Source organism: Dromaius novaehollandiae, chromosome 19 (genome assembly GCF_036370855.1).
Source record: "Dromaius novaehollandiae isolate bDroNov1 chromosome 19, bDroNov1.hap1, whole genome shotgun sequence".
NCBI lineage: Eukaryota > Metazoa > Chordata > Aves > Casuariiformes > Dromaiidae > Dromaius > Dromaius novaehollandiae.
The window spans coordinates 4043394-4060565 of NC_088116.1; the positions used below are offsets into that span (position 1 = coordinate 4043394).

The 17172-nt window shown below is 38.5% G+C and overlaps 1 protein-coding gene across 2 annotated transcripts; it reads right to left on the reverse strand.

Annotated features, from left to right (window-relative positions):
* Positions 1–53: 53 nt before the first annotated feature.
* RPS6KB1 (ribosomal protein S6 kinase B1) lies at positions 54–17068 on the reverse strand. 2 transcript variants are annotated; one of them, XM_026114823.2, is made up of 15 exons: positions 16825–17068; positions 13413–13462; positions 12210–12330; positions 11789–11857; positions 11184–11331; positions 10472–10529; positions 9576–9676; positions 8514–8604; positions 8220–8310; positions 7808–7915; positions 7433–7495; positions 6432–6509; positions 4675–4782; positions 3971–4083; positions 54–3384 (listed from the first exon to the last, which is right to left on the reverse strand). In XM_026114823.2, exons 1-15 carry the CDS (start codon positions 16894–16896, stop codon positions 3147–3149), a joined length of 1509 nt encoding a protein of 502 aa, XP_025970608.1. In that variant the 5' UTR covers positions 16897–17068; the 3' UTR covers positions 54–3146. The 2 variants fall into 2 exon arrangements, with proteins under 2 accessions (XP_025970608.1, XP_064379213.1); XM_064523143.1 differs by lacking the exons at positions 54–3384; positions 3971–4083; positions 4675–4782 and adding an exon at positions 4799–4968.
* Positions 17069–17172: the final 104 nt, after the last annotated feature.

A 17172-nucleotide genomic window follows, 5' to 3' on the forward strand; every position in this document is an offset into this window, starting at 1 on the left:
CTTTTGGATAGCAAGACAAAAAAATAAAAGGGATATTCAAAAGAACAATTGACTCATTTATTTTTATCTTTTATTATGAGCTAATACCAGGATGACATTCAAATGTCAGATGGCACAATTAAGACAGTCTTGGTAGGAATTATTCCAGCATTCCCAAAATTACAATTTAGTACACGAATGGCATCAAATGTATGCATCACTCCCACAGAGAAAAATGATGAAGTTCTGAATATCTTATACCAGAATATTTTCCGCATCAAATGGGAAAAGGAAAACTGCTGGTAACACAGCTGACCTATAAGCCTTCTGTGATAATGACCTGCAGAACAAAATATTCCCCTATTTAACATCTAGTAAAAAAAAAATATGACTTTTGTTCAAGTTTAAGATTTAATACTTTTATATGGTTAGCCACAGCAGGTATTAACCTCAGTTTTACTGTATTTTTGTAATGCTACAAAAATCCTATAAAATCAAATTATAGTGATTTTTTCAGTGATTATAATTAAAAAAGCGCAGCTTGTAAAAAATAAAAAAAATAAGATTCTATACTCTAATGAAAAATTTAAGACATTTTTAAATGAACAAAAGAAAGCACTTGTTAAGCTCTCCAATATTCAATGCATTCTGCACTTATCTGAAATAGCCAGACAGGAGCTAGAATTCTACTCCCCTTAGTTCATGACTAGTAACTTTGACACTATTATATATATAGAGAGGATCTATGTCTGATATTTTTACAAATAAATACAGGATAAACCATATTGCATAGTGTGTGCTTGCTGTCTGAGTCACACTCCAAAAGTTTCACAGTTATGGTAGGGAATTAAACTTAAAATCCATGGGATGAAACATTAACAGTACATGAAATTTACTTTTAAGTATGATAAATTGTATATATAATTAAGCAGTGAACTCAGACAAACAACTCTTGCCATTCTTGCCAGCCATACTAAACCAACTCTACTGGACAATTATATCCAGCCAACCAAAGAGCAACTGTTAGCTGTAACCAGGACCAAGAGAGATTGTTCTGCTCCCCCCACACCACCCCCCAAAAAAAACCTTTTATTTTTTAAGTTCCTCTATACTCAGTAAACATGTTAGAAAACCTATGTTAACAAGTGGCACGGAGCAGACACTGCTTGAAGTGTTGCCTACTTGTAAACATACATAATACATACAGACATGAGCATTATGATTTTAGTTTCACAACATGCCACTGGTGATCCCGTTACCAAATAAAAAAATGGCACTCTTCCGGTACAATTTATGTCACTGTACGGTAACTTGATTTTCCTTATAAAACTAAAAAGAAAGTCTTGAACAAAAGGCTTATCAGGAAGAAAAAACATTAATTTTTACTCAGTCATAAATATCTTTTTGTTGTTTCTTTGTTAGTACCAACAAGATATCACTGAATCCTTCTGGCTAGCAAATTTTAGAAAACAGCACTCTGATTGGATTCAACGTCCTTAGAGAGTTTTATGGCTTGGATCCTATGGCTCAAAAAGATTCGGTATACACAGAGTAAGCAGAATCTATAAAAAATCCCTACTGTTGTGAAACACTAGAAGTAGACTTTGCACAGTTTGACTAAAGATAATGCAACGTGTGGCAGGCAAAAAGTGACAGGACTTGTATGCAGTTGCATGATCATATACACACACACGCACACACCATACACTCACTCTAACTAGTGTAAAGCTCTGCAGATATTAACCCTTTCACCAGCTATGTTCATGGAAATGCTTTCTTTAAGGCAGGAAGTATTTAAGTAAGGTAAAGTTACCTTTATTTTATTCTTTGTACCTGTAAGTCATTTGTACAGATTGTGACAATTTCAAAAACATAAATAGTGTCCTTAACATGTTTCCTAAATTAAGTTGCTAAAGTTCTGACCCACTGTGGAAGACATTCACTGAAAGGCCATTTAACACTTTTTTCTCATACAATCAGCAAATTTATTGCCCCAGCATAGAAAAAAAATTTTGATTAATTTAGAAATGTATAATGGCAGAGAACTCCCATAAGCAAAATTTTATTTTAAAAAATTCCCTCAAATTCTTACCCATTAATTACAAAAAGGTTTACTTTCTTATACTATGTAGAACTTACAGATGTTTCTTGTGGTAGTAAATCCTCCACAACTACTGACCTTGTGTTCTGATGCACTTTTTCCTGACCTTTTATATGAGTAAGAATCTGAACATATTCAGCTGTCTCCATCTAAGTGACTGGCATATACAAAGGTGATGTTTCCCAGTGAAATGTCTGCTGAGGACAAGGATGAAATAAGCAGGACATGTATGTGAGCCCATGGCTTCCAGTTAAGCCTAGAACATAGCAGCATTGCCATTTGATTAGATCCATTTGTATTTGCAGTAACAGATATTTCAGCTGGGTAAGCAAGTGAAACAGTTCTCTCCCACCCCACATTGCCACATTTGTAATCGAGTGATTCACTTACTGATTTTTTGTTTCACCAGGAGAAGAATCAGAACTAGAGTCCTTATTTTCTTCACAGCAACCAATTATTTTGCATTTTTAATTTTGGGATACTTTCCATAATGAGCTGAATCAAAAAATCTATTTGAAAAATATATATTTTTATATATATATAAAAAACTCATTAGGTTTTGAATGTGAAATACCAATTAAGTTTATCTTTCATCTTTGATTCCACCCCATTGTAGGAAACAGCTTAACCAAGCTTGCATGCTAATTATTTCTCGGACGCAAGCGTTTAGGCATTTCATACTTTGCCTAGTGAAAGGGCTAACCCTCCGTGACACATTCATAACTAGACCAGTGATTCTGAAGCAACATCCTGACCCTTAATACTGTCAGTTTCAAGCTATCAGGCTGAAAAATCCTCGATAAGGTGAGAAGATGTCACTGCGAATCAATTAGATGATGTGCCTAGAGTTCTGCAATACCATTTTCTACAGTTTTTTTTATGCACCATTGATTGACAGAAAAAAATCCATTTTTCTTTGCTTTCCAAGTCGCTCTGTGCAATGACTGACTCTTTGATACTGTCACTTTTTAAAAGTAAACCATATAAGCCCTCACACTTCAACTTCAAGGGGGCTTATGTCCATTCTTTGTTTTCCACCTTTAAAGGCTTAAAAAAAATTGTGTTGTCATAGATTCATGCGCAAGTGCTCTGGTCGTTTGGAAATCATGGGAAAAGCTTGTTTTTTATATGGCCCAGAGTTTGGTTGTCGGATTGGAAGTGGTGCTGAGGCCTCTCCACAGACTGTCACATCCATTTGTTCTATTCCACTTGTCTCCATTGGATATTCCACAGGTGTCTGAGTATTTGATGCGCTGGCAGAAGCACCTCTTCCCCAGAATTCCCCAGGGGAGAACTTTACAGGGCTTTAAAACAAGAAATATAAAAATCAGAGATGAAGATATACACAGCACCAAGGTATGTCCTTCATTCTGCAAGAAGCTGAACTCAAATGCCTATAGTGAGACATTTAATTCTTTCTTCCACTTCCAGAAGTTTGAGAGAGAGTTTCCAAGTCTAGCTTCTACCAAGGTTCCTTGTAAAGTTAAATTCTTTCATCCGAGTAGTCAGCATAATACATTTCTAGATCAGTGCAGACAGAATTTTCTTTACTAACATGACTCTTTAGCAGCACAAAAATACTTAGGATATTCTTGAACAGTTTTAGAGGAATGGTGTGCCAAAGTCACCAGACTGAGAGGCTGTACCAGTGCTGCATAGCTGGCAAATTAGTACTTCTTGTGCTGCCAAACACCATAAATTTGTCTCTAATAATGTGGTTTATAAAACTGGATTGATGCTGCACTTCTAACGGAAGTGATGGGATTACTGAGAAGAAAGACCACATTTCTTATTTTTAGTGCAGATATTTTTCAACAACTTGCCAAAAAAGGGAACCAAAAATAATAATAATTATTAAAAAAAAAAAAAAAAAAAAAAAGAAGAAGATACCTGACTGGTGTCCTAGGGCTACCTATGAATCTGCGAGGTGATCGAATTTTTGGTTCAAAAGAAAATTTCTCTTTTACGCTTTCAAGTACAGATGGAGCCACATATGTAAAACCCTGCAAAACAAGCATAAATGCACTGTCACTTATAGGCAAGATTTACATTTATGATCACTTCTGCAGTTAGGAGCATCATTAAAGAGGGAATGAAACTTATAAAAAGGAGAAGAGAGTAAGTACATGAACTTCTTTTCAATTCCTAAAGCAAACAGCAGGATGCGAGTTCCTCACCTGAGTATCTTTTCTCCCCAGATATTTCTACTCAGAACACAGATCCCCACAGAAATGCTCAAATCAACTAATTTTGAACTACAGAATGGATATTTTTCTCTCTGCACATCTATGAAAAGCAATCACATGTGCAGGTATCTCAATGCAGTTTTGAATTAGAATGCTCACATTTCAGGAAGCGGACAAGGTTTGTTGTTTAAGCTATCCGTATAAAGAAAATCTCAGCAGTGATCCAACCAAAATATATTCAAAGCCCCGAAACCTGCTGCAATATATGTGTTTAAAAGTATGATGGCTTGCTTCGAGTATCAGGTGGTAAGACTCAAGAGAATTAATTTACCTGAAATGCCCTACTGTTTCCAAATAACACTACATGACTCTGGAGAGTCATTAGACACTTGTCCCTGGCTCACTTACCAGAAAGACCTGGTTGGCACTTTCACTGAGAGTAGAGTCATCTGGGCTATCAACAGGTGTCTGACGTGTAAACTTTGAATCAAACTGGCTCACATCCTCTTCAGATTGCTTTGCAAAAACAAAATGATTAAGGGTTTATATTACAGATATCAACCAAATGGCTTAGCGGTGATCAGTGAAGCCTCTGGATGGAGTTCATTCCATAGGTTTTTGGCAGAGCTCTGCGGTAGTAAAACCCTGGAGTGGTGTCGGAATCCTGTCGCTGCCAGTGGGAGGTCACTATGGGCACCGACACTGAGAAATAAAGGCAAGGGGGAGGGGCAACAATTATGGATCAAAAAGGAAGATAAATTAAAAAGATGCCTTGAAAAAAAATCTCAAATTACAAACAAAAACGTTTAGAAATACATTGCCAGCTTCATTGCAAGTTTAACCCTGGTCATAACCAGTACAGAACAGTTGCATCTATTAGTTTCTGGAAATCTCTCTCTCCAGACAATCTCATCTCATTTTGCAGATGCAGAAGTGTTTATACTGTTAGGGACAGACAGTAATGCTGGAATAATTTACTAAGAATATTGTTTAATTCAGTCAAAGAACAATAGATATCATTCCAAGATCCCATCTCTCATTTTAAGTGTAACTGTAAAGGCAATATATCTTCATTTGTGGTGGCCTTCACACAACCATGCAATCACATTTTTAAGAACCAGCTGGTTTGTACAAGTAGCTTTTCTAAAATTTGCTAAGAACAGGGGGGAAAAAAAAGAACCATCTTCGGACAGCTGGTTTGGAAAGCCTTTTATGTCATTCTGAATGTTGCTCAGAAAAGTGAGGAGGAAAAAGGGTAGGAGCCCCCAAGCTGTAGTATGCCCAACATTAATAGTACATAAGTCAGTTTAAAGTGAGATTTTTTTTAGTAGAGTCAGGAACTATCCAGATAGCAATACCCACTGCAGTAGCTAATTGTACCCAGGAAAAGGGGGGGGGGGGGTGGGGGGGAAAAGACAGATACCCCACACCCTCTAAATATAAGATAGGATAATAGAGGTGTATCCATCATATCACTAGTTTGAGGTAAACCTAAGTTATTGCCTGTAATGCACTAGATGCATTGTGAATATTAATAAGCAGATATCCAGGATGCTGAATTAGATGACTTAATTTTTTTTCGTTTAGCACTATTTATCATTTTAGTTTCAACTAAATATGACTCTGCGTGCAATCTTTAGAAGCAGAAATTCAGAAATCGCTGCACTTCCAAGTCTGTTCGAGCTACCTTTTAGCAGCAGGAGGAATTAAAACTGATGTAGAACTTTCTCCCTCCCAAAAGATTGAGCAGAAGGATAAATTAGCTCTTAGCTGACTTTGCTACCATCCTCACTTAAGAAAGCAACATCCTATTCCAATGACTAATGTGTACAATGACTACAGAGGAGAAAGACAGGAACAGCATGCTCATGACAGCCAATGTTTCATACTGTGTGGAGTCTTTACAGAGGGAGGTCTTTTATTTCTTAAATGTTGATACAGTTCTCAGGAAAAAAAAATCTGCATCAGGTAGTTTCTCTCTTTGATTTGACAGTGAATCTGAGAACCAGTAAGCTAAGCTGATGCATTTAACTATTTAAAGTACAAGAAAGCAATAGCACACCACAGTTTGTCAGAGTGAAAGTTTCCAAGTTTTAGATACTACATTGTTTGAGGCCTTTCCTAAAGGCACACAGGGGACATCTCACAGCATTCTGAGTACATACCAATAAGGGTTTAAAAGGAGGTTCCACCTTCCGTGCCAACAGCTCATCCCAGTTAATGTGTCTGAAGAACGGGTGAGCCTAAAAAAGTTAGCAATAGTACAGGGTCACAATCGGCCTTCTGGGTACTACTCTCAGAAATCTGAGATAACAATGATCTTCTAGAAATAAGATGCAATCGTTTTTGTTAAATGTTAATGTTAACAAGAAAAGCAAATTAAATGTTAATGTTAACAAGAAAAGCAAATTAAAGCAAGACTGAGAAACAATAAGCACGTTCTTTACAGGCCCTCACTATGGTGTTTTTCTCTCCAAAATCCCATATGGGTCAAGTGTGATATATTCTGCAGCAGTAGCAGAATAGTAGCTAAAAGCTGATACCATCCGTCTTAGTCAGAAAACATATGATCTTATCATGTTTTCCTCAAAGGCATTAGAAAAAGCCAGTTGATATACATTTACAGTTCAAAAACATAGAGGGATTTTGCTAGATATCTAAAAATAATATAGAAATACTGAATTAATGACAAATTATCACAACAAGTGGAGTAAGAACTCTACAGTAACTTGTTAATGTCATTCTAAAGAACATCATGCTGGAAGCAATGGGAACAAGGCAACACTGAATGCAAACTAACTACATTTTTCCCTTGAAAAAGCTGCACTAAATAAAAGGACTGGCAGGTTTTTCATCAGACTACTAGCAAAATATCACTCTAATATATGGCCAACTGCACAATTCTGCATTGTGCAGCTAGCAGGAAAGAGCAACTGGAATACAAAGCTAAAGAAAATAAGTTATTTTCCAATTCTCAAATTATCAAATAGGTAGGCAGCTGCTCTTTTCTTCAGTGTTGAAGGATTCACATTTTGACCAACTGTCAAGTATGGCTGCCTTTTTGCTCATTACATGTCAAGACAAAGTCAGTTGATGTACCCTCTAAGCTAAGGGGAAGGATGGAGTTTTTCAATGAGGTTATAAAGAAAAGTTAAGCAAGACTTACCTGAACTTCTCCAGCATCTCCAGGACCAGCTCCTAGACGTGAGGCAGCATTTCTTTTTAGCAGCTTAATGAGATGTAACATGATATAACAAGGAAAGAAAATTATAGAAATAGTTATGCCATTATGAATAGTCTATTTCTGACATGAATCATCATTTGAATGAATAGCATGCAGAATGAATACAGAAGAATCACAACTTCTGCATTAATTAGAAAACCACTGTATTTTCAAGGAAAAAAATCACTTTCTGTACCATGCAAAATCCAGACCAACTTGATAATTAGTAAAGCAAGCATGGACTGAAAAGCCACAGTGGTCTCACTATGCTTCTATTTTCTACATACATATGTAGTACTGACATTCATTAAAATCTACCTTTTTAAGCAGATCTCTGGCTTCTTGTGTGAGGTAGGGAGGCAAGTTGAGTTTACACTTGAGAATCTTGTCAATTGTTTTCTTTCTGTTCTCCCCAGTGAAAGGAGGCTAGAAAGCACCATTGTAACGGGAGGAAAAATAGGACTTGTTCAGCTCTCTCATTTGTGTACACAGAACTCATTTCAGTAATTTATAAAGCAGAAAAAAATACTGCAAATTGGACTTCCAAATAATTGTCGGGTCACAAGAGCAGCTCACAACTCTAGCCAAAATAAGTATAGCCATGTTTTAGTTATACTTCTTACTTGCATCTGTACAAGCACATATATATTTATACATGCATCTGAATTAGAATACAGACAACTTCAAAAGCTAGGAAGAGAAATACATGCAATTATAACTGTGCACCTACTGCTCCAGTCAGCATGTCATACATTAATGCCCCCAAACTCCACCAGTCCACAGCACGATTATGCCCGCTCCTCATCAAGATTTCAGGGGCCCTGTAATAGGAAAAATTAAAAATATGAAAGCATTTTTAACAAGATTAATACTAATTCTCACTGCTACTTTTCAAAGAAAGCCTCGTTTATCATGTGAAATTTCTATAAATGACTGAACATATGAACCACCAGTTAAAAAAGGTAAAATTCAGCCATTACCCCCAGACCAGAGTAATACTTTTCTGTTTCATCATGCAGCTCACATGTATTCAATTGTTCCACAGAATGTGTGCGTGACTGTTCCATCGTGAATAGATTCTTTACATAATCCGAAGTCAGTCAATTTTACATGACCTGAAATTAAACAAACAAAATCTAAAACGTGCCAGAATTCTGACACTTGTACAAGCAACATTAAAAAAATATGAATTTTTAACACGGATCTGCAACATATCGGAACTACTTCTAGACACCTTCAATGTACTGACAGAGCAATACAGTTATAAAACAGAATCAGGTGACCACACTTAAAACATCTGCATTATCTGTGCATAAGAAAGTGTTGCCACTTGGCAAAGAGATACAAGGAGACTGAAACTACCCAAACTTGCTCATATACAGACAAATGTCTAAATGTCTATTCTTAAATCATAAAGAATGTAGAGCATCATTCAGATGAGAAAGCAGGTTACTGAATCTTACTGCTTGCATCAAAATTTGGAGAACAACTTACAAAAAATTGTAAAGTACCCTGAATTTTTCAGTACAGAGTTACACTAAATAAAAAAGTTGTTTAAGATAACATGAAACTACTGGATAGTACAGATTGCCATAGTCAGTGTCATGTGGTCAATGCAGCAGCATGCTTAGGAATAACTACCACTGTCAGGTAAAGTGTCAACAACTAGATAAGTCACTTCTCCTACAGATGACCTGGCATCCTATATATTTTGCCTTTTCCTAACTAATGTCTTCATTTATCTCCATTTCTAACATGCCACAGATTCTACAGTGAAGACACAGATGTTTAAGTACTTTATAATGACCCAACAGAATTATGCTTTAACAAATTTCCTAAGTGTCACATTAGTAAGTCAACCATTCAAAAAGTCCTTGCACTACGTATGTGGAACTTGGAGCTTACTGGATTCCTTGTACTTGCACTCTTTAAGGACAAGCGATTAGCTTTGGCATTTATTCAGTTATACCAAGAGCAATAAGGGACATGTCATTGTTCTAAGGAAATTCACATATAAATGAACTGTTGTCACCTTTGAAAAAGGATTTTCATGTGAATGGAAACATAAAACTTATTATATTTCTACCTTGATGATTGAGCATAATATTTTCTGGCTTCAGATCACGATAGATGATTCCTTTTTGATGCAAGTGCCCCAGTGCCATTGAGATTTCTGCCAAGTAAAAGCTGAAAGAAAAAGTACGCCACACAATTAGACATATTCAGTCATGCCCAGCACCTTAAGCACTAAGGTTATTATGTACGTAGCAATAATTCCTTGAAAGTATCATTAGATGTGTAAAAGAGAATAGAGCAGAGAAACAATGGTGCCTTTGAACCATTGAGGCTGGTTTGCCAAAAGACATACAGATGCCAAGATGAACTACAAAATTACACCATTAGCATTAGGTTTATCTGTTCAGTAGATATCCTATTATGAACCTAAATTTATTGGTCAGTGGTTAAAATGTCCTTTAACCTGTATTACAAAACCTCCTCCAACCTCTCTCACAAGAGATGGCAAAGTTGAAGAAAAAAGCTGAAGCGTCTTTATTACTTCGCACACTGATCATGAGAGAATAAATACGGTCATTACAGTGATTCTAAAAATTCTGTAATTGCCTGGTAAAATTGTGTGGGGATTAAAAACAAACAAACAACCCCCCCACAAAATACAGTCAAACCAAAACTTTCAGTTTTTTCTCTAATACCTGAAACACATCCTTCATCACAAGCACACGTATAAACGCTATGGAATACAGCCTCACACTTCAACCAGCAACAAATGCTCTTCAAGCCTGTAGTCACGTCTGCACAAACTGATAAGCACAGAGCACATACATCCTCACAAAACCCAGTTAACTGCTCTTTTCACTAGAATATAACATGAATGAAGAGTTATAGTCTCCTAAGCCAAAATGAACAGTTTAAGCACTCCAAAAAACCCTATTAATTTACCAAAATATAATTTGTTTCACGTACCAAGCTGTGTCTTCCATAAATATCCCTTCTCTCTCTAACTGCATAAATAGTTCTCCTCCTGTCACAAGAAAAAGGCAAGGTATAATACTCTATTAAAAGTGCATTCTATCATTTTTAGTCAGTCAAAAATCTGTTTTCCAGAAAAGCTATAGCAACTAGTATTCAGTTCTACTCTGCAAGAAGTTGTTTCACAAAAAATTAGGAAACATGAAAATAACAGAGTATATACCTAAAGAAATGCCAAAGGAAATCAAAAGAGCCTATTGGCAAATATAAGTGTTTTTGTCTCTGTTTTTCCATCATTACAGCTTGACCAAATTGCTCCAAATCTGTTTCAGCTTCCCTATCCGTGAAAGAAAGATAACAGTTTCTTGTTTCATGAAGAACTTGCAAGGACTACAACTTCAGGTAGTCAGTAAGACTGCATAGCATCTTTTCAAGTGTGAACATACAGAAACTATACCTAACAGAATAAGAGGTATTAAAAGTCTTCTTATCCTGTACTCTCATGAAAAACATTTTTAACGGTTAATACAACTCTACTGAACTAGAAATTTTATTTAAGTTATTCTATGTATTTTTAATGCTAACCTATTTTACACTTTTAAAAGACTATCCCAACAGTTGCCTGGCGTTTTATAAGTAGAATAAGAAATCCAAATTCTTGCCTATGTAAGATACCAAGAAGCAGGTAACAATTTAACATACTGACCACTGAGATACTCAAGGATGAGGTAGAGTTTTCCACCAGTCTGAAAGGCATAAATTAAGTCTACGATGAAGGGATGTTTCACTTCCTCCAGTATATTCCGCTCTGCTTTTGTATGAGCTGTATCTTTTGCATTCCTTACAATCATTGCCTACAAAAAGGCAGAGATATGTGACCACAAGAACACGCCAGAAAAAGCAGACTTTTAAATTTACTTCCATTCCGAGTTTACTAAATCACAACACTACATGAGTCAACAACACAGTAAAAAAGAAAAACCAAAATGAAAAGCCCACCATGAAATATACAAAACATGCTCACTGGTTTCTTACCAAAGATTAATTCTTTATTTATTTCATAGAATCATACAATAATTTAGGTTGGAAGGTACCTCCAGAGGTATTTAAAAAGATTAGCTGTTAAGAACTACAGAAATAGAACAGTTTAGTAAAAGATTAATTACAATTGTCTCTGGATATGAAAACAACTGTATACATCCTAGATACGGTTTTGACTTTAGGTATACTAAATAATTAGATAGTTATAACAGCTGAAGGGGAGGGGAATTTTCTGGATTCAGATAGCAGTGAAATGTGAGTATTTGTTACCTTTTTAAGAACTTTCATGGCAAAAATTTTTCCGGTATTTGCTCCAGTTACTTTTCGTACTTGAAATACCTATGCGACACCAATACAAAAGCGATCATATATTATAAACTGCATTCGCCAACAAAGAGATCACCTACGAATGCAAAGCTGCCTGGAGGGGGACAGTTAATTATCCGAAACAGCATTTGGGGTATTTTCTGGTAGCAGTCCTGCTGCCAGCTGGTGGTGAGGCTCTGCCAGGGCTCTCGCTCTGACCCACCCCACAGCCAAGGTCTCAGGAACACCAACCTTCACAGCCTAGAGGTTACCTCCCGGCAGAAAGTTTTCTGAATGTGGGATGGGAAGATTAGGTCTTGCCAAAGGCAGCACTTTCACCACCTTCAGCATAATAGATTTACCTCAATAGAAAAGAGCTCCTTACCTTTCCGTAGCCACCTTTGCCAAGTACGCGTAGTAACTCAAAGCACTCTGGTCGGATCTTTTCTGGACCTCTGTTTACACTAGTTTCTGAAATCTCAAATTTTTCACAATGTTCCATGCCACTGAATAAAATTGAGACAAGAATATAAGACTATCTGATGCTCAAAAGTGATCAAGAGAAAGTAAGCAAGCAAATTACTTTCTGAAAAACATACACTATATCCAGCATAACTGAATGACTGCTTTGGAGATTTGGTGAATTCCTAGCAACAGAAATTTTAATTAGGTGTGTGCAAAGCAGTAAGTGGCAACTTGCACAGAAAAGACCATTTGCAAATTATTGGGATTTAGAGTATTAAGACTTCCTTCAGATTCCTCCAGTTTTAATGCATAGTAAGTCTCTGTACTAAAACAGGAATAATTTTCAAGGACCAAAGCCTCAAACTGGCTTAGAGAATTTCTGCAAGACCTCAGGTAAAAGCAAGGTTATAAGGTATGTTTAAATTTAAATCACATTCAGCAGTCCTATTCATCGTAAGACTTTTGTAACACAAGTATTTTGCAGAAAAAGCTGCGACATAAAACTGTCTCACAACTCTGAACATGCCACAAAAGACTAAACCATGATTTAATGATGCTTCTAAATTATGCTACAGTTCTACAAAAGACAAAGTGATGATAACAGATTGATCCTGCTAAAATAAACGTGACTGAACTGTTTAAACAGCATCGATACTTTCTTCTTACAACGTGGTGCACTGAAAGAGTCTGGAAAACTTTAAATGAAATAAAGGGAGCCGTCCTGTGAACTTCTATCAGAACTTCTGAATTCGACTTCTCATCTGCTTCAGACTGCCACACAAATCTGCAAGTGGAGCCTTTATAAATTGGACAGAACATATAGCGTTCTGCGGACAGTGGATTACATTCATATTGCAAATATTAGTCAACTACAACAGACATGTTAGGAGAAACAAGGATTAAAAGACAACAGCAGGTTTTGCCACAATTTTTTTATTATTATTATTTTATTTCAAGATACAGTTCACAAATTTTAATGTGAAGAAATAGTGGAACAACTAGAAACAACTCAAAATTGAACAAGAATGACAAAATTTCTATTTAACTTAACAAACGTCGATATAATTAGAGATTATATGTAGTTGGCATGAATGGTACAGAACATTTTCTAGCAGCAACTTACAGGTCATATTGGCCAAGTCCTCCATGGTCCATGCTCTCACTTAATTGTCCCTGGGGAGGGGAGGGGTAGAAGGAAGATTAATTATAATGTAAGAAACACAGCAGTGTTAAAAATAAATGTAGTGAAGTGTTTTACAACTTTTTAGTTTTTGTTATTATTAAACTAGGCTAAATGTTGGAGTAATAAATTTTCACCAGAAGATAAGAAATCTACAAAATTCTGCAGAAGATCTGCAACATTTCCACGTATCCCAATGACACAGGGAATCACGGTTTTACCTGACTGCACTGTTACTCAATTACTTTAATATTACAGGTAACAATTTCACCCCCTTCCCCCCAGTGGTCTTGAGAAATGTTAAGGTACTAGAATTTTTTTACACCTGCTTTCGCATAGAAATTGAAATTCCTTTACCATATTATGCAAATTAGAACTATAATCAAGATTATATAAATAGACAAAGCAGGATTCACACAAGCTAGAAACAACTGACTGAGAAGGCTTTATTATTCTATACTGATGATCATCTAATCCCAACAGTAGCAAAATAACTAAACTTTACTCTGATGATAAATACCTCTAACTGATCAACAACCATTCAGATAGATCAATGCAGGCAAATATTGATAAAGGAGGCTCAAGCACTTCAACATAAGGACTAGACACCATTAAAGAATGTGGTTTAGTTTTGAAGAGATATTTTCTTAAAAGAATTTTTGACTTGATCCCTTATGAAAGGCAAGATAATATCTCCCTCTTTAATTATGGCCCTACATGGCAAAAGAAGTGCAAACCCAGCACACAGCTGGAATGAATACAAATAGAATTTAGTGGGCAAGCTTCCTAATACATTACAATTTTATTTCTAAAAATATGTATATAAAATAGAGACTGCAAGTTTGCGAGAAACAGTCTGGACTCTAAGGACTGGGTACAGATACAGTGAATGACTTGTGCAATTCACAGAGAACTGGAAGAAAAAAACGGATACAGAGATCTGCAAAAAGCAGACCAAGCTAAGGAGTACATTTTTGGGTATTATGTAAATGAAAACACTAGCCAAAGAAAATTCTGAATTTTCAATAGCTTCCAAACCAAGTAAACACTAAAGCTTACAGAAGTTGGTTATTTTGGTGGGTGAACCGGAGGGGAATTTAACTTCTGGTTCCAACTACTGGCACCAGCAGCAATTGCAGGGTCCAAAAGTTCAAGTCAGTTTCCAGGTCAGAAAGTTGCTAGCTCATGTCTTCTCTAATAAATGCTACCAAGAGATCAAGCTTATTGACACGTTTCACAATAAAATCCACTAAAACTGCCCTTGACCCTACCGTTAGATGGCAAAAAACAAATTCAAAAAATTCATCAAGGATGGGGAATAAATACCTATTACGCTTCTAGATCTTCTTCCCTCTTGAAGTTACCCAGTGGCTCTGGCAAAGTTTACACATGCTGTTCTTACCCTTGCGAACAACGGCTTTCATTCTCAATATTAACTGAAGCAAAACTCACTTCAGATACCATTCTGCTATTTGCAAGGATTTCTTCTCCTGCTGTTTAACAAAACCAAGAAATGAAATGGTATTCTGGCTAGCAACCCTTCAGTTTGTAGTTATTGTTTCATTTACTACAAACAAAAACATAAAGGTTGTTTCATTCACTGTAATAACTAGTGCAAACAACCATATGGCTTACAAGTAAACTCTCCACCTAAATACTTGTTCAGTCTTTCCAGAATAGCCATGCCCATGTAAAACTACAACTGCTCTGTCCTTGAGGCTACTAGGGCTACAGCTCTCGGGAGCTGCAAAGCTCCAGCTCCAGGCAGACTAGACTAGATAACCCCGATTTTACCCCTTGCTCACTTTCAATTTAATGATCTCAACCTCCCAGTCTTCAGTGTCTTTCTGATACTTGAAAGACATGCACAATGCCTCTAGACATAAATTTCTGTTAAGCATTTTTCCCAAAATACTTTTTCTGATGCTTCCCCTTCTTCCTTGCTCTTATACTCTCTGCTTTCCAGTTCTGTTTTAATTTTAGGTCCATTCTAATTTTTCCTTATCTGTTTTCCAAATGCCTAATTCCTCTGCTGATTTTATTTTACTGACATTTCTCCAAACACTAGAAGCAAGCGCATAACGTTGAATTTGGCCATCACAGGCAAACATGCATTTTTGTGTCATCTGAGAACCAAGTCAGGTTGCCAATTAGCATTCATAGAAGTTGTGCCATAAATATTTCAGTAATACCCATTTTTAAAAGTCCACAATAACTAATGAAATCTTTAAATCATTCCTTAGAGTTACTCTTTAAGACTGAATTATTGGAACATGGAGAATTATTTCACCATTCTTGTAGCCCCCCTTAGAACCTGTTCTTGGCAACATTAACAGTGTGATGCAAGTGACATTTTTTAAGCCAGGTACTTTATTGATTACTGAGGTCACAGACAGGGTTTTCTGCTGCAAGTCAAGAAACTATATGCCTTTCATTGTCAAATAATATCTCTACAGTTTATATATACAGTGTGGATGCTGCAGCTGTGATACAGAGCATCGGATTATCTCAAAGATTCCAAGAATTTCATTGGGATTTAAACAGCATAAAATGAATGCAATAAGAATTTAAGCGATCACAAAACTTTAATACACAGAATGATATAAAAAGCCACAGCAGCACTAGGAAAATATCAACAGAGATCTTGTAATAAAATTCCCCCAAAGCCTTAACAGAATCTATAGGAAACATTAAAACAAAGTGCACGTTACAAGGCGAACTGCGTAGCCGGAGATGCACGCTGATCCGCACGGGCGCCTCACGCAGGATTTGAAAGCTCTGCATTTAATTTTGGCGCTAGAGCAATGGCTTTACACGGTTCCAGAACGATCAGCATCTCCGCACTGACGTTAAAACATGTGACGATAAAGAGGAAAAAAAAAAGACCCTGGCTGCGACACCGTTTCGCTAGAAAAGCCTGAAACAAACTTCCCCGGGGAGCGGGGGGGCATCAAGTTCCCGTGAGTTTGGCGCGGCCCCACCGGCCCGGAGCCCCGGCCGGGAGCTGCCTGGCTGCGGCCGGCACCTGCCGCCGCTCCGAGCCGCGGCGCGGTGGGGCGGGCGCGGAGCCTCCCGCCAGCAGCGCTGTCAGGGCGGCGCGGCGGGCGCGGGCCGGGGCAGGGCGCGGCCGCCTCACCTGCGCGGGCCACGGCGGCGGCGGCCGGCGCCGCGCTCCACCTCGCCGCGCTCCCGCCCCGCCGCCGCGCGGCACGCTGCCCGCTCCCGCGACGTCCCCGCCCGGCCCACGCCAGCGGCCTCGGGCGTCCGCCGCCCTCGGGCCTGCCCCGGCGCCGCGCCCCGCCGCGGCCTCCCGCTCCCGCCCCGGCGCGCCGCGGCGCGGGCTCCCCCCTCTCACCCCCTCCTCCAGCTCCTCGTCCGAAGCCGCGTCCTCGGGCTGGTCCAGGTCGATGTCGAAGACGCCCGCCATGGCGCGGGTGTGAGCCGCGGCGCCGCCGCCCCTTCCTCGCTGTGCTGAGTCCGCGGGGCCTGGGCCGCCTCATGGGCCCGCACCCCCCAACTCCGCCACGGCCGCCATCACCGGCTGCCAGGCCGCAGCGCGCCTGCGCTCCCGCCCCGACTCCGGGCGCCGCGCAGGCGCACGGCCTCACCCGGCATTGGTAGGGGGCCGCACTGAGCATGCGCGGCGGGCACCTCGCCGGGCGGCGGTGCTCGGGACCGCAGCGGAGCACGCGCAATACGCGCC

What these genes read in the sequence shown, in the direction of transcription:
- RPS6KB1 (XM_026114823.2), bottom strand. Translation starts at nt 16,896, where the DNA reads ATGGCGGGCGTCTTCGACATCGACCTGGACCAGCCCGAGGACGCGGCT. An exon ending in ACGAGGAGCTGGAGGAGGGG is followed by an intron (nt 13,463 to 16,824) that starts GTGAGAGGGGGG and finishes TCCCCTCCCCAG; the next exon opens with GGACAATTAAGTGAGAGCAT. An exon ending in TGTGGAACAATTGAATACAT is followed by an intron (nt 8,311 to 8,513) that starts GTGAGCTGCATG and finishes TTCCTATTACAG; the next exon opens with GGCCCCTGAAATCTTGATGA.